Source organism: Ahaetulla prasina, chromosome 3 (genome assembly GCF_028640845.1).
Source record: "Ahaetulla prasina isolate Xishuangbanna chromosome 3, ASM2864084v1, whole genome shotgun sequence".
NCBI classification, from domain to species: domain Eukaryota; kingdom Metazoa; phylum Chordata; class Lepidosauria; order Squamata; family Colubridae; genus Ahaetulla; species Ahaetulla prasina.
The window spans coordinates 143532405-143553400 of record NC_080541.1 but is presented as its reverse complement, the minus strand read 5'-3'; the positions used below and the strand labels follow the sequence as shown (position 1 = coordinate 143553400).

The following is a 20996-nucleotide window of genomic DNA, read 5'->3' as shown; positions in this document are numbered from 1 at the left end:
GGCAGGGGACAGAATGTATCTGCCCTCAATGTGGAAAAGATTGCCACTCTCAAATTGGTCTTTTTAGTCACACTAGATGCTGTTTTAGGACCTTTTTCCAGAGCACAATACCATAGTCTTTTGAGACTGAAGGATGTATTTTACCTCTGAAAAGAACAAAAACATGAATAACAATCCCAAAAAAAAATACATTTTATGGAAGGCGCTGTCTCCAGAACAAGCTCTGAATGTTGATGGTCTTTTAAGTATCTTCTTCAGGAAGAACAACTTAATGAGCATGGTGCACCAGTCACATTTTCCTCTGACCAGCTGGAAATGATGTAGACAGAAGACCAGAGACCTGTCTCATGGGGCTGTCAGCTATGGTTATTCGGTTTCCTTAGGAACTTCCCTAGGCTAGATTTTGAGTAGTAAAAGATGGTTTTGTGGTTTCATCTGACAGTTATTATTGTATGTTTGATTCATTTTAGGTCTGATTGCAAAGATACAGAGTGTGTTTTGATGTGGTTCTGTTTTGTACTTATGGAATCTACCTGAAACAAATCTAAGATTAAACATTCATGCCAAGTAATATTCAAAGCTTGGCAGGTACTTCTAAGAGGGTATGAACTCAGAAGATGTAATTTCATATTGTTAGCCCAGAAATAGACTGAGAGATGTGGTGGCTTAGAGGTGAAGATGCTTCCTCACAATCAGGAGGCTGAGAGTTCAATCCTAGGCAACGACAGATGTTTCTCTATCAGGGCACAAAGAGAAAATACCTGCTATAAACTCCATATAGGCGTTAGGAAGGGCATCTGGCCAGTAAATGCACATCTCCAATCGCCTGACTCTACCGCAATAAAAGGGATAATAGGGTCATAAAAAAAACAACAAGATCTTAAACTCCCATTTTACAATAAATGCTCAGAGAGTTAGATGGGTAGATGCACAAGCAGACATGAATGTAGGTGAGTAGGGGGAGGAAGAGAGAAGAGGCTGCTGAAATGAAGAAAATTCAAGGTAACCCAGATTAGACTTTTATTGTCTGAAAGACTGAATTCAGTTCTGAAAACAAATTCTTAAACTCAGTGACCGCTCAGAGATAACCAAATAGTGTGTGTCTTTCTTTGGATGATTTGGGGATTACAGGAGGAAAAGGCTAGTCTTACTAACAATTGTCCACCAGATGGGGCACTTGATCTAGTGCTGTGTGAACTCAAAAAAGTGACTTGTTTTTAGTAACCTGGAGAGGCTGGTTGCATGCTAGCTACAGGAAAGGTCACAGCCTCCATGGCCCTACAGAAAATGAAATAGCCTACCAGAAAAACAAACATAGCTTCCTGCCAAGGAAGCCGTGGGAGTTATTGTAATAGGTTTCTGAGAAACAGAATCATAAAGTTGGAAGGAACTTTGGTGCAGGATAATTTTTTTTTAACCTGTGGAAATTAAACAAACAGCAGGATATACCAGCCTGGTCACTCCTTGTAGAGATAATACTGGTAGTTGCAAATAAGCTATTAAATATAAGATTGGTCTAGGCCAGTAATGGCTACTCTTTTTGCCACCGCGTGCCAGGAGGTGGGGGGGCTGGGGGGGTCACATGCGTGTGTGGCCACACCCGTAATTCTATGCGTCCCGCCTCCATGCATGTGACCCCCTCCCCTGTTTCTGGCATGCGATGGCCCGATAGGCCCATTTTTCTCTCTCACCTGGCTCCAGAGCCTCTCTATGAGTCTGGGGAGGTGAAACGGCCTCCCCACTCAGAGGCCCTCCGGAGGCCAGAAACGGCCCATTTGCCAACTTCCGGTTGGACAGGAAGTGATTTTTTTGCTGTCCCTAGCCTCCAGAGACTTCTAGAGGCTCTGGAGATTGGGAACAGCAAAAAATGTCACTTCCTGTCCAACCAGAAGTTGGCAAACAGGCAGTTACTGGCCTCTGGAAGGCCTCCGCGGGGAGTAGGGTGGGGAAGGCTGTTTTTGCCCTCTATCTGTCATAGAGAGGCTCTGGAGCCAGGTGAGAGAGAAAAACGGGCCTCCCCCCCGACCCTCTGGAGGCAGGAAACAGCCTGTTTCCCTACTTCTGGTGGGCCTAGAAGGCCGAAAAAGCTGAGCTCGCATGCCCACTGATATGGCTACGCATGCCACCTGTGGCACGCGTGCCACAGGTTCGCCATCACGGGTCTAGGCTGCCTAGCTCTATATTTCTCAAGGTCTTAACCAAAAGATTTTTCCTGAATGCTACTTTGAAGAAAGAAAAAGTCTTGGTCACAAGAAATTCAGCACGGATTATTATTTTAGTAACCCAAAAGGAAGATTTGTTTCTTTTTCAAAGAATTTACCTCCAAACTGGAAAGGTTGCCTTAAATTTGCTGAGATTCCTTCCCTTTTTTTTTTTTTTTGGGGGGGGGGGCTGGGGACCTTAAATGTGGATTCGTTCTCCTTTGGGTTTTTTGCAGACTTATCTCCCATGGTTCATGACAATTGGATGCTGGAATGCAGCGAAAATAAGCAGGAGCCCATTCAAGTTGGAATGTCTTCTTTATCTATCACTGTTTATATAGCCGAGAATTTTATGGTACAGGAATGATTCTTATCTGCAAATCTGTCAATTCTCCCCAGGAATTACAGTTCGCCCTCCATCGCATTCCCAGAAGTCGAGAGGTCCGTCAGTCCTGGAGCTCTTCACTGCTAACCACCATGCGTTCCTTATTTTATTCTCTTCCTTTGGCCTTCAGGCTCAACCCAGATGTGGTATGTAAAGTCACTGAAACAGTAAAGAAACTAGCCAGTTCCAATAGATGTGGCTAATTGAAAATAACAGATCTTTGGTACATGTAATCCTCAATTTATAACCACAGTTGGGTCCAAATTTTATGTTGTTAAGTGAAAAAAAATTTAAGTGAGTTTTGCCCCGTTTTATGGCTGTCCTTGGCACATTTGTTAAGTGAATTACTGCAGTTGTTAAATTAATAACATGATTGTTAAGTGAATCTGATTTCCCATTGACTTTGCTTGTCAGAAGGTCACAAAAGGCAATTACATGACCCAAGGACACTGCAACGGTCATAAATGTGAGTTATGTTGTCAAGCATTCAAATATAAATCATGTGACCATGGTGATGCTAAAACACTTGTGTGAAAAATGATCATAATTCACTTTTTTCCAGTGATGTTGTAACTTTGAACAGTCACTAAATGAACTGTTGTAAGTGGAGGACTACCTGTACTTATATGGATATATGTAGGACTTTTTTTTTTTTGCAAGATTTCCTTGACTGCTGTATTTCAGGCAGTGTGAACCATAGTTCGTCATGACAAGTACTAAGTCTGTACAGATCTTGGATTCGTACACAATTTTTGTTTGCCAGTTTTTATTTCTGTTTATATTTTACTATATGCTATCCAAATTAGGCAAACTATGGTCAGATTTAATTAATACAGTGGTTGAGGCTAGTTTTATATTAACCATTATTAATATTACCGTGGAAATGTTGATGCGTCTCATACACCAAATTCAGCCATTTTTGGCCTCCCAAAGCCCTGCCCTGCTTGTCTCATTTTTTGTGAAAAATTGGCTTGTTTTTCACAAAAACAGGGCACATCGAGGCTTTGGGAGGCCTGCAGAGTGCTCCTGTGGGCTGGGGAGGGCAAAAACACCCCCATTTTTACAAAAAGTGGGGCACGCAGAGGCTTTGGGAGGCCTGCGGAGTGCTCCTGTGAGCTGGGGAGGGCAAAAATGACCCCGTTTTGGCGAAAAACGGGCCTGTTTTTCGCAAAAATGGGACACACACAGGGTTTGGGAGGCTTGCAGAGTGCTCCTGGGGGCCAGGGAGGGCAAAAACTTTTTTTTTCTTGCTTACCTCTTCAAAATCTTGTTGTGTCTTATACACTGGTGCGTCTTATAGTCTACAAAATATGGTAACTACAATTTATGGTTTGATTTCACTGATGAACTGAATTAACAGCAGTCAGAAGGCTTACTGTTTATCTCTATTGCTAAAAACCTTGAAAGGGGAAGAAGGAAGTCAGTCCACACTAACCTGTGGTTTATAATGACTTGTATGGGCACTGCATTTTCCAATTGTTATTTATTTATTTCTCTTTTTTTCTGCCTATCTCATAGTTCAGGTAGCTCTGAAAAGCTTACAACAAATAAAATAAAAATTCAAATGATTATAAATACAAAAAGGGATTAAAATTAAAAAAAAAATAACACAAACTAAAAACAAGGAACAGAATATTATCTATTCTGTGTTTTCTTTTTGAAATTACTGTAATAGATTAACTTAAAATAAAACCAAATTTAAAAAATAAAAAAACCAAGAAAATTAGATAGATATCCTTATGAGCACTAAATCTTCATTTCTGTTTTAAATTTTTCAAATTAAAAAAAAAGTTTATTCAGTTGTAACTTCTGTTTTCATGATTGGCTGTTAATGATAAAGAACAGCTGGTAGTATTACCTCAGGTGACACATTATGAAAAAATGGACACTGCAGGATATCCCTGAATAATTATGAATCTCCTTTTTTCATCCTCTTCTCCTCCCACCCCTTCCAAGTTTGGTTTTAGATCAGCTGTGGAAGAACTCATAAAAGTAGGTTTTGCTATATTCCTGTATTTCCAAATTATAAATTATCACAGGACCATCTGTCTTCAGGAGGTTCCAGACCTTTTCCTCTTGCCTGTAGACTTGCCTATCCAGTGTGGAAAAGTGGAAGCAAATATACAGAAATAGCCAGAGCCCCAACCCATCCCTCTCCATGTCTCTTGGGAATTGCTTTCTCAACTCAACAACTGCAAAGCAAAGACATGGTTTTGTGAAACCAGCTCTGTTCTATTGGTTTCCTCTCTCTATATTGATTTTTTCCCCCTGTTCATTAAAGAGGAAGCAAAATACTTTAATTCTGATTTAAAAAGACACAATATGAGAAAAGTACATTACAGCATTGGCTTGTTACAGAGATCGTTTCATTTAATTAGTATTGACTCTATCGAGTTTTCATCATAGGAGAAATTGTCTGGAAAATCAAACAGGAAGCATCACTATGATAGGCAGAAAAGTTTAAAGAGAAGTAATTTAACTCTTTCTTAAAACAATATTTCGTTTACAGAATACTCTTGGGGCAGATGCAAGGAATAGTGACAAAGTTTGCTCACTGGTAACAGTTTAACTTTTATGCATTTTTTTTTTCATTTGAAATAGTGCCAAAAAAACGAACAAACCCCAACTTCAGAACAGTCTGCCTAATGTTACATGGACTTTGCACTGACATTTATTTTATGATTTTAAGAGGTATATAGCCACATAGTAAATCTGTATCTGTCGTTGTGGTAAATCACGGGTTTATCGAATTATTTTCACTTCAGTTAGTGAGTCAATCACACTCGGGGACCTAGTTTTAAATAGATAGTGCACTGGTTTGTGAGCTGAATGTGCTAGAAATCAGCCTGAGCTGCAGTTCATAAGCCATAATTAAATTTCTCTTCAACTATACTCTCTCAGGAGTGGGGAACCTATAGTTCTCCAGATGTTCTGGCACTGTTTTTTCTAATATCCGTCACTAATAGCCATGTTGACTGGGACTGCTAAGAGATGCAGTTGAGCCATATCACGAGATTGCAGGTTGACTACTCCATAGAACCATTCCATAGTTTAGATCAGGGGTGTAAAACTCAATTTCATTGAGGGCCGCATCAGGGTTGTGTTTGACCTTGGGGGCCAGGTGGGCATGGGCAGGATGGGCGTGGGCTGTGGTCGGTGCCTGTGGTGGCCCGAGCGCTCTTTCAGTGAAAACAGATCTTGGGAGGCTGCAATGGTCTCCTGCAACCCTCTGCCAGTGAAAACGGAGCTCGGGACGGCCGCGTGTGGCCCTCCTGAGCTCCTTTTTCACGGGAGAGGGTTGCAGGAGGCCGTTGCAGCCTCCCAAGATCCGTTTTCGCTGACAGAGGCATCGCAGGCTGGTCCTTTGCTGTTTCCAGGGCGGCCCTACAGGCCAGATCTAAGCACCCTGTGGGCCGGATTTGGCCCGCGGGCCTTGAGTTTGACACCCCTGGTTTAGATGGTAATTGTTGAGAGATGGGAAGAGAAACAGCGAGCAGAATCCAAAACACATCTGCTTCATTCATACTTCCCAGTTTAATGTATGATTAAGGGCAAGAGTTGACTTCTGAATGAAGCTGAAGCTACTTTCTTTCTTCTCCAAAAACTAGTTGCCTGATGTATTTATGATCGTAAGACAGTCAGAGTTACCCTGAGATAAGATGGGAGGCCAATACATTTTGTAAATAAATAGATAATAGTTTCTCTTAGGTGCAATAGAAAAGCATTCCCCACCATTTCTAGCTTTGCAAGGGGATGATTCCATGGGAGCAATGGGCCCACGACTTCCGCAGCCCCTGTTCCAAACGGCTCAAGGTGTGGTAGTGGGCCACGACCCACGGGTGGGGGACCCCTGCAATAGAAGATAACTATAGTGAGAACCTTGACAAGGACCATATTCCTTACCTCTGACCTTTAGAAGAGGGACAGGTCTCTCCAATTATTTGAATTAATTCTTACAAGAGGAATTTAAAATTAACTCAAAGGACTTTATGTAGCCCAAGACACATCTAGCTTGACATGCCCATCCCCACAATTTCTTTGCTTTCTCTTTCGTCTGTGAGAACAACGAAAACCTCTTGCCGCTAGATTAGGAAATCAATGCCTCTGTTCTAGGAGGCCATATCCATCAGCTAATGATTTTTGATTAAAAAAAAGAAATAATTAATTTGAAAGGTCAACTGATTTGCCTCATGAGAGACGTTAACTACTTCCTTTGAATCAAGTCTCTCTGGAGACAAGTCTCATAATAATGGAAGAAGAGAATTATGCAACATTTGATCAAACTTTCCCCAAACGATTTGCTGCATTAACTGTGTTTTCTTTAATCTCATTATCGTATAGTTTTATCAGAATCAGACCAGAGCCCTGGCTTTGATCTTAAAACAGCCTCCATAGCCTCATATATTAATCTGTCTTTGGGTGAGAGTGTATTTACAGAGCCACTAAAGCACCACATTCTTGGCAGACCACCAGGTCCCGTAGGTTTGCAAGCCTTTGGAGGAGAGAAACAAAAAGTCAGTGCTGAGTTGACAACATTTGTCAGAGATGCCTGCCAGGGAATTCAACAATTAAATGTTTAAAATAGGAAGTACCCAGAAAACCAACAGACAAATCCAAAATTACATAGCTGCCATGATGGAATTTATGGAGCTTTTCTGGCATTAATCAGCGTTGGCAGGATTATTTTCCTGTTCATGTTTCTACAATCTTGTTAATAAATGACAATGTAGGATTTTTGGGAATGCTTTTAAGGAGTTCCTTGTATGGATTAACAACTGATCTTGCAAATTCTTGGGTCCTCCCAAACTGCTTTTTTAACTGCAGCTGAGAAACCCTAGGAACCTGAGAAATGTTAGAAGGAGATAATAAATGAAATTTTCCATTGCTTTCACCTTTTAGGAATTGGGGGCAGAAAGCACAGGCCATCAGTTTGAGCTTTGCTGGTGGGCTAAGATAATTACATAAAGATAACCGCTAAAGTAAGCTGTTGCACCACCATGTTTGCGTTCCAAACACAATAGATTAGCAATATTTAATGATGTAAAGAAGATTGGTACACTTAGTATTTGTTTGTGTTTTAATTTTTAATTTTAATTTCATTGTTTTAAGCCAAAGCTTTCAATCACATTATGGCTTGGTACAATCAGGGAAGAGGGTCCTGGGGGATTCACAAGGGTTTGGGAGAATCTCTAGCTAAGATTCTGTACAGTTCGGAGAACCCCCAAATCTCACTCCTGGCTGGCCCCGCCCATCCTGCCCCACCCCTCCCAGGAGTCCCCCACGCGGCCTGTTTTGATGCAGGTAAGTGCAGGGCGCACATGGAGGCTTGGGGAGGGTGAGGCCCATTTCCGGCCTCCAGAGCCCAGAGAGGCCAGAGAGGCTCTGGAGCACAGAAGATAAATCTCAGGAGGTTTTTTATTTTTATTTTTAAAAAAACCCTAGAAAAATCTCATCAGAATTATACCGGAAATAACATTGGATTTACTTTTAAAATTAATTTCCTGGGTAGCCAAAGGTTCTTTTTTCTTCATTTCAGGAGGCACCAGGATGAAATCTCCGCTCCTCAATGAGGCAGGTGCTGCTATAATTACAAAGGATTTTTTTTAAGCTTAAAAAGATTTTTAAAATTCCCCCCAGCCACTTTATAAAATGTTAGAAAAGAAATGCCATCTCCATCTGTTCTTGCCGTATTTTGCTCCCTGGGAAGGGCAAACGCTAGCTAGGTGGATTTCATTTTGACTTAAGTGTTCATCCTGCCATGGATGTGCTAGCACCAAACAGCCCAGTTCTCTCCAGACATGATTTGGCGTAGAATTACTTTTAAACTCTTTTCTGGAGCCAGACATAGGCTCCAGAGAGTGAAGCAAGAAGTGGAAGAACCAGTGCTGTACGAAAGATTGTGTGCTTAAAATGTTGGCTGTCTATGTGCGTTGATGACATTTTTAATCATCTCAAGGGATCAGTTCTACTTCTTCTGTTTTCTTTTGTCTAATTCTTCCTATTTCATTGCTATGCCTGAGTAACAAGTCAGGCATGCATGGTGAGAGACAGAAATGGCCCAGAAGCCAGGATGATGGTGATATGATGATGATGATGATATAATCCTTATACTTAACATTTAACATATTTTAAAAGGATCCTAAATATTGAATCAACGGTGTTATGACAGCTTTGGCAGCTAGGCCAAACTGTAATTCCCACAAATGATTAGACACAGATGGATTCAGTGACGCTGTCAGAGGAAAAGGTACTTGGCTCTAGGCCTCCACCTAGGTTTATAATTTAGGCAAAATTTAACTTGAGGGCTTTCTATCTCTTAGTCTTTGTATACTTATTTTTTAAAAAATAATTTTAAAGAAATTCCTTCCATTTAGGGAATGCCTTTTCTTCCTTTTCTCCCTCCCTCATGTCCTTTTTTCTTCAAAAGAGCTTTTTAAATAACACGTGTGTATGTTTGCCACCCAATTTGCTACAATTCAAGAAAAGGTGATTTACTTGATTCTAATTTTCAGAGTTTCTCTTAGAAAAATTTCAAAGTTTCTCAAAACTTTCTTCAGGGTTTTCACACCTCATGTATCAGAAAAAAGTCTGGTAACACCTTTTCAGAATAACACAATTATGTTTTTTAATCAAATAGATTAGTCTGAAAAGATGCCATCAGATTTCTTCTAATTTTTGGCTACTGTAGACTAACACACTCTCCTCCTACAATGTCTGCCTTCATTAAGTGAAAGAGTAATGAAGTAAGGATTACATTTTGTCCTCTAAACTTTCATGGATTTCAGGCTTGTTTACAACCAGATGGGTAGAAATAGCCAGCTGACTTGAATCTGACAGCAATGACAATGATTAAGGATACAGCCAAGTCATTCAGACCACATGATTACTATATATCTTAAAAATATCAGTTTAGGTATTGTAAAATGGAAAGTTGAGGGAGGCATCCCCATATTTTTATATCCTACTTTTGGAGGTAAGTAAGCTACATGCCAAATTCATGTGCTTACAATCACGGTCACAGCTACGTTTTATTACAGAAACACGCAGACAGCAGAACTACATTAAAAGAGGTCTTTATTTCACTTAGCTAAGACTTTCCATTCTCTCTCTTCAGCTTTCAAAATGTCTTAAGTTCATGGCACTTCAGTAGCATGCTAGAACAGATAATGTGGCATTGTTCCTTTCTGTTACAATTCACATTAAGACGGTCCTTTCTTTTTAGTGGTAGGGTAAGACCAGTATTTGTTGTTGTTAGTTGCGAAGTCGTGTGCTAAGTTATATTCCAATATATTTTCACATTCTTGTGTCACATTTCTATTTTTTCCCCACATAGATATCTTAGATAGGTTGATTTTTTTTTAATTGAAAAAGCACAAATAGCACTTAGACTTATATACCATTTCACAGTATTTTACAGCCCTCTCTGAGCAGTTTACAGAGTCAGCATATTGCCCCCAACAATATGGGTCCTCATTTTACCGACCTCGGAAGGATGGAAGGCTGAGTCAACCTTAAGCTGGTGACGATCGAACTGCCGAACTGCTGGCAGCCAGCAGTCAGCAGAAGTAGCCTGCATTACTGTATTCTAACCACTGCATCACCACGGCTCTTGTTTATATTTATTAGAGGGAATGTCTTGTGTGAGATTCTTCCCAGAACATCTAGACCAGGGGTAGTCAACCTTTTTATACCTACCGCCCACTTTTGTATCTCTGTTAGTAGTAAAATTTTCTAACCGCCCACCGGTTCCACAGTAATGCGCTGTGTATCGTTGTCTGCGCATACCTCTCGTGCATCGTGGATTGGGTTTGCGGGGGGACACCAGCTACCAGCTCTGCTTGTCTGTTACAGGTGGGTGGTGTGAGGGGAGATACACGAGCTATTCTGGGACGAGGCTCTTGTTTGCGGTTGCACTATAGCGCCATTTAGTTTCACTTATATAACATGTACTAAACTTATGCACGGGCGATACAAATAGTATATTTTCAGAAATTTAAATTGTCACAGGGAATTTTATGAAAACCTAATGAAAATGTTTTTAAATAATGCTATGAATTTTTTTTAAAAAGTCAATTAAATTTAAAAAAAGGAAAGTGCTTCAGGGCTCCCACCCTCTGGAACGAGCTTCCCCCAGGACTTCGTCAACTTCCTGACCTTCGGACCTTCCGCCGCGAGCTTAAGACACATCTATTCATTTGCGCAGGACTGGACTAGGGTTTTAAATTTTTAAATGACTAAATTTTAACTTTGGTTTTAAATTGGGTTTTATTATTTATATCTTATTTTAAATATTTGGCCTTTATAATAAGTTTTTTAGATGAATGTTTTATTTTGTATATTTGTGTGTTTTTATATGGCTGTACACCGCCCTGAGTCCTTAGGGAGATAGGGCGGTATAGAAATACGAATAAATAAATAAATAATAAATAAATAAATAGTATCAGACAAAACCTCTACCGCCCACCATGAAAGCTGAAACGTCCACTAATGGGCAGTAGGGACCAAGTTGATTACCACTGATCTAGACAATACTTAAATTTTATATTTCTTTTTGTAGATGGGGCAGGAGCAAGTTGTGCTTTTTTTGAGAATGCACATTTGATATGTACAGTCAAATAATTCTGCGTTTATAAATCTTGTAACTGTAATTTTAATCACATTTTTATCTAATGCATGGATTTTCTCTGACATACTTGATTTTTTTCCCTTAACAGAAAAAAACCCCTATTTTTACTAACACGCAACATTTTGGCAGTAGTAGCCCAAGACGTAAAGGAAAGTCATCTGCCATTTCCTCCTGTTACTTCTCCCTATGACCTTTGGCAGACCCATCACTATTATGCCTGGGTCAGGCCAGCCAGCTGATTTCCTTATCATGTCACTGGAGAATATCATCAAAATAACTCATTGTGAGGTCGCTGTAGTCTGCACAAATTGAATTGCAACCTTCTAATGATTGTTGCTCTTACGTTGTTCTTCGCACAGTGACACATATTATGTGATCTGCTATGGTAGCAAGCCACTCAGGAGTTTTCCACTTTTTAGGAACAAAAGCATCTGTTCCAGATGTTTTCAGGAGCTTAACAATTTCAGTTTTGGCTGGAATCCAACACCTGACTTCTTCCATTGCCTGAAATTGGGAGACTATTAAATTGATTGCCTGTATGGAATAGAGAATAGAATAGAATTCTTTATTGGCCAAGTGTGATTGGACACACATGGCATTTGTCTTTGGTGCATATGCTCTCTGTGTACATAAAAAGAGAAGATACACTCGTCAAGAATCACTAGGCACAACACCCAGTGATAGTCATACGGTACAATAAGCAATCAAATCATACTAGGAAACCATCCATATCAATATAAATTGCAAGGATACAAGCAACAAAGTTATAGTCATGCAGTCACAAGTGGGAGGAGATGGACAACAGAAATGATGAGAAGACCAATAGCAATAGTAATAGTAATGCAATCTAATGTGGATAGTTTGACATCGTTGAAGGAATTGTTTAGCAGAGTGATGGTGTTCGGGGAAAAAACTGTTCTTGTATCTGGTTGTCTTGGTGTACAGTGCTCTATAGCGTCGTTTTGAGGGTAGGAGTTGAAACAATTTATGTCCAGGATGTGAGAGGTCTGTTATTATTTTCACAGCCCTCTTTTTGATTTGTGCAGTATACAGGTCCTCAATGGAAGGCAGGTTGGTAGTAATTGTTTTTTCTGCTGTTTCTGTTTTTTCTAATTATCCTGTGAAGTCTGTGTCTGTCTTCTTGGGTTGCAGAACCAAATCAGACAGTTATAGAGGTGCAGATGACAGACACTCTACTATGAGACAATGGCGTATAACAAAATGAGAAATAACTATGTGGGAGCTTCATTCCACCTAATTATAGAAATGATCTGTTCTAAATCCTGGTCTTTGACCATTGAATTGCATAGTTCAGAAAGTAAATTACCAGGGATACGGTTGCATTGGGGTTTCCATATTGGCTTGAGAAACACAGATTAAATAAGCTTGCATTACAATGCTAAGTGAACACATTCCTAATATCTAAACATATTACACAAAACCTGGACAAGCAGTCTTATCTATCGAGTATGGAAAAATACACATCCCAGGATCCTTTGTAGAGTTAGGAAATTATGGTTAAATCAGTGTAGGTTCTTGGGTTAGGTCAAAAACCTGACAAGAGCTGACATAGCATGATACTTTCAGCAAAGATGTCAGCCAGCATAAAAAGTTTGGTTTCTTCACATAGAAATTCCTTCAAACGTACTGGACATGTTTGTGGCAATAATAAGATTATGGGTAATTTTGAAAAAAATGTTCCTGTAGACTAAAGGAAACTCTGTAAGAATTTTATTAATTATGCTTAGTGGATCTATATTCCACTTTTCTGCCAATAAATGATTCTCAAATCCTTTGGTGTAAAAATGAAATTGGTATAATAATCATAAGGCATTATTAAAACTCCAGTGGTAAAACTTACCCTCTGTTAAGTAGGCAAGACCTTCTATAATAACTTAAATAAAGCAATTTTTTTGCCTGCTGATAAAAGGATCACAGTGGAAGCTACTATTTTACATTCCCTTATCAGGGAATTTGGGAACCAATGTTGAGCATTACTTAGAACTACAGGTGGGTTTCTGTAAAAGCTTCCACTCCTTTCTTCTCTACTCACACACACTGGCAGCCTGCTCTAATGAATCTTGTAATCCCAGCAAATTAGGAAATCAAAATTCCATTGGTGGAGGGACACAATCAGCTACAGTTCCCATTTTAAATGAGCATAATTTAAAGGAATTAAACAGTCCCATTGAAATTAGTGAGAAGTTTCATCATCTTTATTGAATTAAAATAAATTAGATAACCTGCACTAATTTGCAATATCAAAACATACAATACTGCACAATAATACAATAAAAACCTATATGAAGAATACAACAACTAATGCAGAAAACTATAAATACTGAGTCACTCATTTTGTCCTGGAGAAAATCTGTCTATGAGGTCATTAAGCTTTAACTCTGACTTGGTAACAGATAATCAATCACAAGTCATCTATCGATCTATCTATCTATCTATCTTTCTCTCTAGCTAGCTAGCTAGCCAGCTAGCTAGCTATCTAGCTAGCTATCATCTGTGTTTCCCCAAAAATAAGACCCTGTCTTATATTTTTTGAACCCTGAAATAAGCGCTTGGCCTTATTTTCAGGGAGGTCTTATTATTTTGGGATGCGTGGAGCAAGATGGGGCTTCTCTTGCTGTCTTATCTGATTTCCAGCTCTGTCTGCCTAACTCTAACCAAATGGAATGGCAGAGGAAATGTGATTAAATATTTTTGGGGAGGGCTTATTTTTGGGGAGGGCTTATTCTCAGAGGATGTCTTATTTTTGGAAAACATGGTATCTATTATAAAGCTCAGATATTTAATGTTGAAAGATGCAACCAGTTCACAGTCATTTTTCTATCTTATTCAGTTTATTAGTAATAATTATATAGTGTTTCTATTTTTACAGGGGCCAGGATTGAATTTTTATTTGACTATATTTTAATGCTGAACTTCTACTGAACCATTTAACCCAGTGCTACCATTTCAACCATCCCTGTAGCACACAAACATGACTAACTGCAGTTCTATGTGTGGTTTTGGCTCATTACCTTCCAGTACTTCCCTGCTGTCCCATGCTGTTTCAACTGGTTTTGTATAGGGCTCTCCTGAAGTACAGAGAAGCGAAGGCAACGATACGATCTCCAGAATTCAGAAAGTACACAGTGTGGCTAACAATTTTCTAAGCAAGGGTATCTGATCTTGTAAGAGAGAGCTGTGTGTTCTTTGTTTTGTCAACAATGGAAAGTGCATTCTTTTGAATGTTTGCTTTGGAAATATTTAGGCTTCCTTTGGCTAGATATTTTTTTAAGGGGAGGAGGGAGCAAGCAATATTTAATTTCTCTAAGCGTGGTCATAGTCTATCCAGCAACTGTGAATTGATTAGCCAAAAAAGCAGGGAGATAACAGTATAGTAGTAAGCAGGGGTGAAATCTACTTACCTTCCTTACCGGTCCAGAAGTGCATGCACCATGCGCGTGCACTTGCTTTGCTCGTGCACGCACACGTCACATGCACGCACAGACTTGCACATGCGCAAAACATTTTTTGCATGCGTAGAAGGTAAAAAAACGCATTGCTTCCTTATTAAAACCAGGAAGTAATGACACCCGGGCAGGTGGGCGGAGCTTTTCTCCGCCAACACTACCGGATCGCCGAACTACCGGCCACGACCACTACCGGATCGTGTGATCCGGGAGCATTTCACCCCTGGTAGTAAGATACCTTTCTATCTCCACAGTGCTCCGTTGGGGTCTGATACACTGCATTCTGCCTAGCATTCTGAGGTGTGACTGAAAGGAAGTTTCCTCTTATAATTGCTAAAATCCAACCAGTCTGTCCTCTTAGGCTTGTACCAAGTTCCTCTCCTCATCCCTTGAGCAAGAACTTTTAGAGGGGGACGCTCTGAGTAGCATGTTTTTTTGGCTTTCAGGCTTGGCAATGGTAATGTGCATGACTGAAAAGAAAATCTTAGATTAAAACGGCCCTTAATTTGATACATTTGACCGTACCCAGAGAACATGATCCTTTCCAGCTAAGAGCAAATGGTAGTTTAATACGTGTAGAAGGTCCCAGCTTTGGGAAGGGTGCAACAAAGCCAAAGCTGTCTGTTTATTTACAGCATGACTGAAGTATTAAAGCTTGCCCATCTGACTTATACCTACATTTGCTCTGATTTATATACAGCTGTTGAGTTTTTCCCTAAGGAAATCCATCTTGCTTCTCTTTCTATTATGCCTTAGTTTTGATTATCTTTCTGATGGTGATATGAACGGATAAACCACATACTGAGCAAGGCCTTCCTCATGCTAGAACAATATTCTTAACCTTTGCTCAACATGGGTACCGTATTTTTCGGAGTATAAGACGCACTGGAATATAAGACGCACCTTAGTTTTTGGGGAGGAAAATAAGAAAAAAGTTGATTGGCAGGTGGATTGGCCTCCCGGAATACCCCCAATCAGCTGTTCCCAGAGGTGAATTTTAGCAACAGGTTCCTTGGTTGTGAGCTCTGTGCCTTGCTTTTTTTTGCTTTCTTTTCTGCTTCTGAAAGCCTTCGAAACAGAGCTTCAGAAAAAAAGCCTCTGAAGCTGTGTTTGGGGGCTTCTTTTCTGAAGCTTCATTTCTGATGCTTTTTTCAGCCTCTGAAATCTCCGTTTGAGAAGCTTGGTGGGGGTACATTCGGAGTATATGATGTACCCAGATTTTCACCCTCTTTTTTTGGGGGGGGAAAAGGTGTGTCTTATACGCTGAAAAATACGGTAGTTATATAACCAGTCGCTTAACAAGTCATTTGGAGTTCTGATGGGTTCAAAATATTATTTATGACTCGTCTCCAACTGCCACGCCACCCCTGTGGTCATGTGATTCCATTTCAGGCACTTTTCCATTTCAGCTCACATTTATAACTGCTTGCAGTGTCCCCCAGTCATGTGATCGCGTGTTGCCATGGTTTTGTTTTGCTGCTTTCCAGCCCAAAATAACAAAAAATGCCCATTGGATAAGCTGGATTCAGACTTATGACTGTGTGATTTGCTTAAACACCACATGATTTGCTTAATGACCACATGATTCACTTAATTACAGTGATTCACTTAACAGCTGTCATAAAAATCAAGCCTGGTCAGTGATTCAACTTATAACTGCAACAACTTACAACCAAAATTCTTCACTCAATTGTGGTTGTAAATTGAAGACCACTTGTATGTATATTTATGACGTCTGCAACATTTATTCAGAACTTTTTCTAACATATTAATCTGTTCATTAATACCAGTGTAGAAAATGTAATATTAGTTGTGAATTTGCCTTGAACATTGTCACTTTAATAATCTGTATGTTTCCTGTTTGGTATTGTAAGCATTCATATACAGATAGGCCTTGACTTACAACAGTTCATTTAGTGACCATTTGAAGTTACAACGGCACTGAAAAAAGTGACTTATGACCATTTTTCACTCTTGTGACCATTGCAGCATCCCCATGGGTCATGTGATCAAAATGCAATTGTGCAACTGTTATAAATATGAGTCACTAATAAAGAAGAATAGTTGTAGCTCAGGGTTGACATGAGGGGTCCTTGGTGCTCTCTGAGCTTGCTTGTTTTCTTGCGAATCTTTCATTAGCTAGCACTGATGATGTAACCTACTCAGATAATGAAACGTTTGCAAGAAAACAAGCAAGCTCAAAGAGCACTAAAGACCCTTCACATCAGCCCTGAGCTACAAATATTCTCCTTTATTAGTGAATCATATTTATGATGGTTGCAGTGTCCTAGGGTCATGCGATCCCCTTTCATGACCTTTTGACAAGCAAAGTCAATGGGGAAACCAGATCCACTTAACAACCGTGTGACTAACTTAACAACTGCAGTGATTCACTTAACAACTGTGGCAAGAATGATCGCAAAATGGAACAAAACTCACTTAACAAATGTTTTGCTTAGCAACAGAAATTTTGGGGTTATTGTGGTCGTAAATCAAGGACTACCTGTAAAGTTCCCACAGGTGCAACTTTAAATGATCTTTCATAAAAAAATAATAAGAAAATCAATAAAATTGTCCCTTAGAAAAGACTGGATATCTACATAGACCTAGTCTTTTTGTTGCTCCTTCAATTACTCTTAAAGTAGTCTATAATTTGAATGCTATTAATATGGGATTATAGTTTGCAGCTGTGGAGAAGTCCTTGAGGAATCGAAACACTTGAGTTGGCATCTTAATTTCCTAATCTTCCAGCATTCCAGACTTCCTCTGTATGACCCTTTTCTCTTTTGTTTTTGAAGAGATAAGTTATAATTCTGTGGTTTGGTTCAAACAGTCCTCTATTTCGAGGTAGCTCCAGATCGTCATGCGAAGCACAAGAAAGAGTATGGAAGAGTAAGCCAAAGAAATTAAAAGCATGAAATGAGAAAAAAGGAACAGAAACTGAGGATTACCTGTACGCATGCATTTCTCTATACGTATAGTAGGCAGCCATTACATAACCTTGTCTTACTTTCTGCTCAACATTGAAGCATTTCGTTGAGACTTGTGGATGTTTTATTTCCATCATATTCTGCTTTTACTGCATTCAGCAGCTGATCTCCAACTGTATTGTCTCCAGCATTTTGATAATATACAGCCATTGCAGGGGTGAAATGCTCCCGGATCGGACCGGCTCATGCGATCCGGTAGCGATGGCGGCTGCTGGTTCGGAGGACCGGTAGCAAAAATCCCTGGCCCCACCCTCCCTGCCTCTGCTGAACCCTACCATCAGCAGAGGTTTTTTTTTTTTACTTTTAAAAGAAGGTTTTGCTTCAGCCGAAACATGTCTTTAAAAGTAAAAAAAAAGCCATTGAGGATCCCGCCCCTCAGCTGAGATCGGCAGAGACTTTAAACTTAAAAAAAAAAAAAATTAAAGTCTCCTCTGGCGATCTCACCTGAGTTCCTCATCAGCAGAACCTTACTTGTACTCTTATTTGTAGAAAACAAGAGTAGAGATTCTAAGGCACTTACCTGATTACTGATGAACGCATGGCCACAGCCCGAAAGCAGTTTCGGTTTCAGCCAGACTAGAATCAATTGCTTAGCTAATCTATTTCCTCGGTAATCAACTGGCTGGCTTTGCTGGCTGAGGAACTCTGGGATTTGAAGTCCAAAATAATAAAATAATAAAATAAAATAAAATAAAATAAAATTTGTGCAGCTTTCTGAGATTTGGTGTGTTTCTGTAGTGTTTCACTCTAACTACACAAACACACAAAATCTCAGAAAGCTGTATGTGGCATTTTGTGTGTGTGTGTGTGTCAGTTGTGTGTGTGTAAAGTGTGAAAGTTGGTTTTTGAGCTTTTTGTGGCTGTGTGAAGTGTGAAGTGCAGCTGCTTTTACATTGTGTGTGAGTCAGTTGTGTTGTGTTGTGTGTGTAAAGTGTGAAAGTTGGTTTTTGAGCTTTTTGTGGCTGTGTGAAGTGTGAAGTGCAGCTGCTTTTACATTGTGTGTGAGTCAGTTGTGTTGTGTTGTGTGTGTGTAAAGTGTGAAAGTTGGTTTTTGGTACCTCTTATTGTTTTTTATACTTTGTTTATTATTTTTATTATTTATTGTTATTGGCCATGCCCACCCAGTCATCTGACCACCAAGCCACGCCCACCAATTAAGCCACGCCCACAGAACCGGTAGGGAAAATTTTTAGATTTCACCCCTGAGCCATTCCTTTTGCCACATGCTTTCTCTAAATCAACTGACATACAGTAATGTTTCTTTCTCAATTACACAACTCTCAGTAACCTTCCAAAAATAGGAATCTGATGTACACAGCTATATACCCTCCATAAAAGTTGCACTGCAGTTCCCAAATTTTGCTCATTGCTGTCTCTTGTTCCCTTATAATTAGGATTCTACCAAAGATCATCCCAGGAATTCTTAACAAACGGTTTCTTCCTAGGTTTCACCTTCCCCATTAATGGTAAATGGCAGCCTAATCCTAAACTGCCTGCAATATTGCAGGTTCAAGTCCCACCAGGCCCAAGGTTGACTCAGCCTTCCATCCTTTATAAGGTAGGTAAAATGAGGACCCAGATTGTTGGGGGCCATAAATTTGACTTTGTATATAATATACAAATGGATGAAGACTATTGCTTAACACAGTGTAAGCCGCTCTGAGTCTTCGGAGAAGGGTGGGATATAAATGCAAATAAAAAAAATATGTTTATTTTGAGCTAAATTTCCTTTAAAATACATAGGATTTATTTGTACTGAGATTAGAATTTTAATGTCATCTGCTACCGCAGATGTAACTCTGAAATTTGACCCATTCTTTTTACTTGAGGTTACTTTGTTGTAAGCTCAATGCCACTCTTACCTGTAATAATCTTTAATTTCCACAGTAGGACTTGTTTTTCAAGTAAGCATATTTGTAACTGAGCTCTGTGTATCAGTCAGGGCAAAAACTAAAGATTCTTTTCTATTTAGGATGGATGTATGGAAGGAAGGATGGATGGATGGATTTATTTTCTGAAGTTACCAAAAAGCAGAAATGTCAACTATTTCTTTGTTCTTCAGAAGATCTGCTTTTAAGGATATGAAATTAAAGGACTTGTTTTAATTTGTAAAAACTTTTTTTTAAAATAGTGCACAGATGTGCAGGCAAATTTGCTATTAAAACTGTGGACTGATATCCATTGTGAAGTTATTTTCCAAGTTTGGATTCGAAATGGTTATTTTACATTCATACAAGGAGAAAAACTACTGTTTTATCACAAACAACTAAAAAAAAATGCCAATAACATTTTAAATTCTAACATCTTCCAGGGGAAAGAAAAGAATGGGCAGTCATTAAAAATTGGCAAAGAAACAAAAAATTATTTAAACAGCAACCCCACCCAGAGTACAGTGCAAGCATAATCAAAATTAACAATTAAAAAGTGATCAACAATTATTTATTTATTTATTTATTTATTTATTTATTTATTTATTTATTTATTTATTTATTTATTTATTTATTTATTTATTTATTTATTTATTTATTTATTTATTTATTTATTTATTTATTTATTTATTAGATTTTTATACTGCCCTTCTCCCGAAGGACTCAGGGCGGTTTACAGCCAATTAAAACAACATAAACATAGACAAAAATTAAAAACGTATTAAAAAACTGATTATAAGATGGCCTAATAGAATTAAAACTAAGATAAAACCATCATAAAACCCCCACTTAAAAATTTCCTCAGGCTAGCCCCGCACGGTGAAATAAAAAGGTCTTGAGCTCGCGTTTAAAAGACTGGATATGAATGTTAAAATAAAACTTTTTTATTAAAAAAAAAAAAAAAAGACCGGAGGTCAGGGAGTTGACGCAACCCCGGAGGCAACTCATTCCAAAGGGCAGGAGCCCCCACAGAGAAGACCCTCCCCCTGGGGGCCGCCAGTCGACATTGTTTGACTGATGGCATCCTGAGGAGGCCCTCCCTATGGGAGCGCACAGGCCGATGGGAGGCTGTAGGTGGCAGTAGGCGGTCCCGTAAGTAACCCGGTCCTGTGCCATGGAGCGCTTTAAATTAATATTAAGTATTAATATTAATTAATTAATTAATTAATTAATTAATATTTAAAATTAAGTAACCCAGTCCTGTGCCATGGAGCGCTTTATCTCCAATTAAAATTGGAGATAAAGCAATAATGTCGGTTATAACATGTTACATTTACAGTTATAGTATTAATATCATTTATGCAGAATAGAAGTACCAACTAGCATTAATATTGATCATCATGGCTGTATTGGCTGAGACAGTTGAGAGCCAGTTTGGTCTAGTGGTTAAAGTGCCAGG

The 20996-nt window shown here is 39.2% G+C and overlaps 1 protein-coding gene across 2 annotated transcripts in view; it reads left to right on the top strand.

Annotated features, from left to right (window-relative positions):
• The window catches only part of CNN3 (calponin 3), a 105686-nt gene that overhangs the window by 13742 nt on the left and 70948 nt on the right, over positions 1 to 20996 (top strand). For both annotated transcript variants that reach the window (XM_058176105.1, XM_058176107.1), the window contains exon 3: positions 2601 to 2732. In XM_058176105.1, the coding sequence (XP_058032088.1) occupies positions 2601 to 2732 (132 nt within the window). The remainder of the gene's footprint in view (positions 1 to 2600; positions 2733 to 20996) is intronic.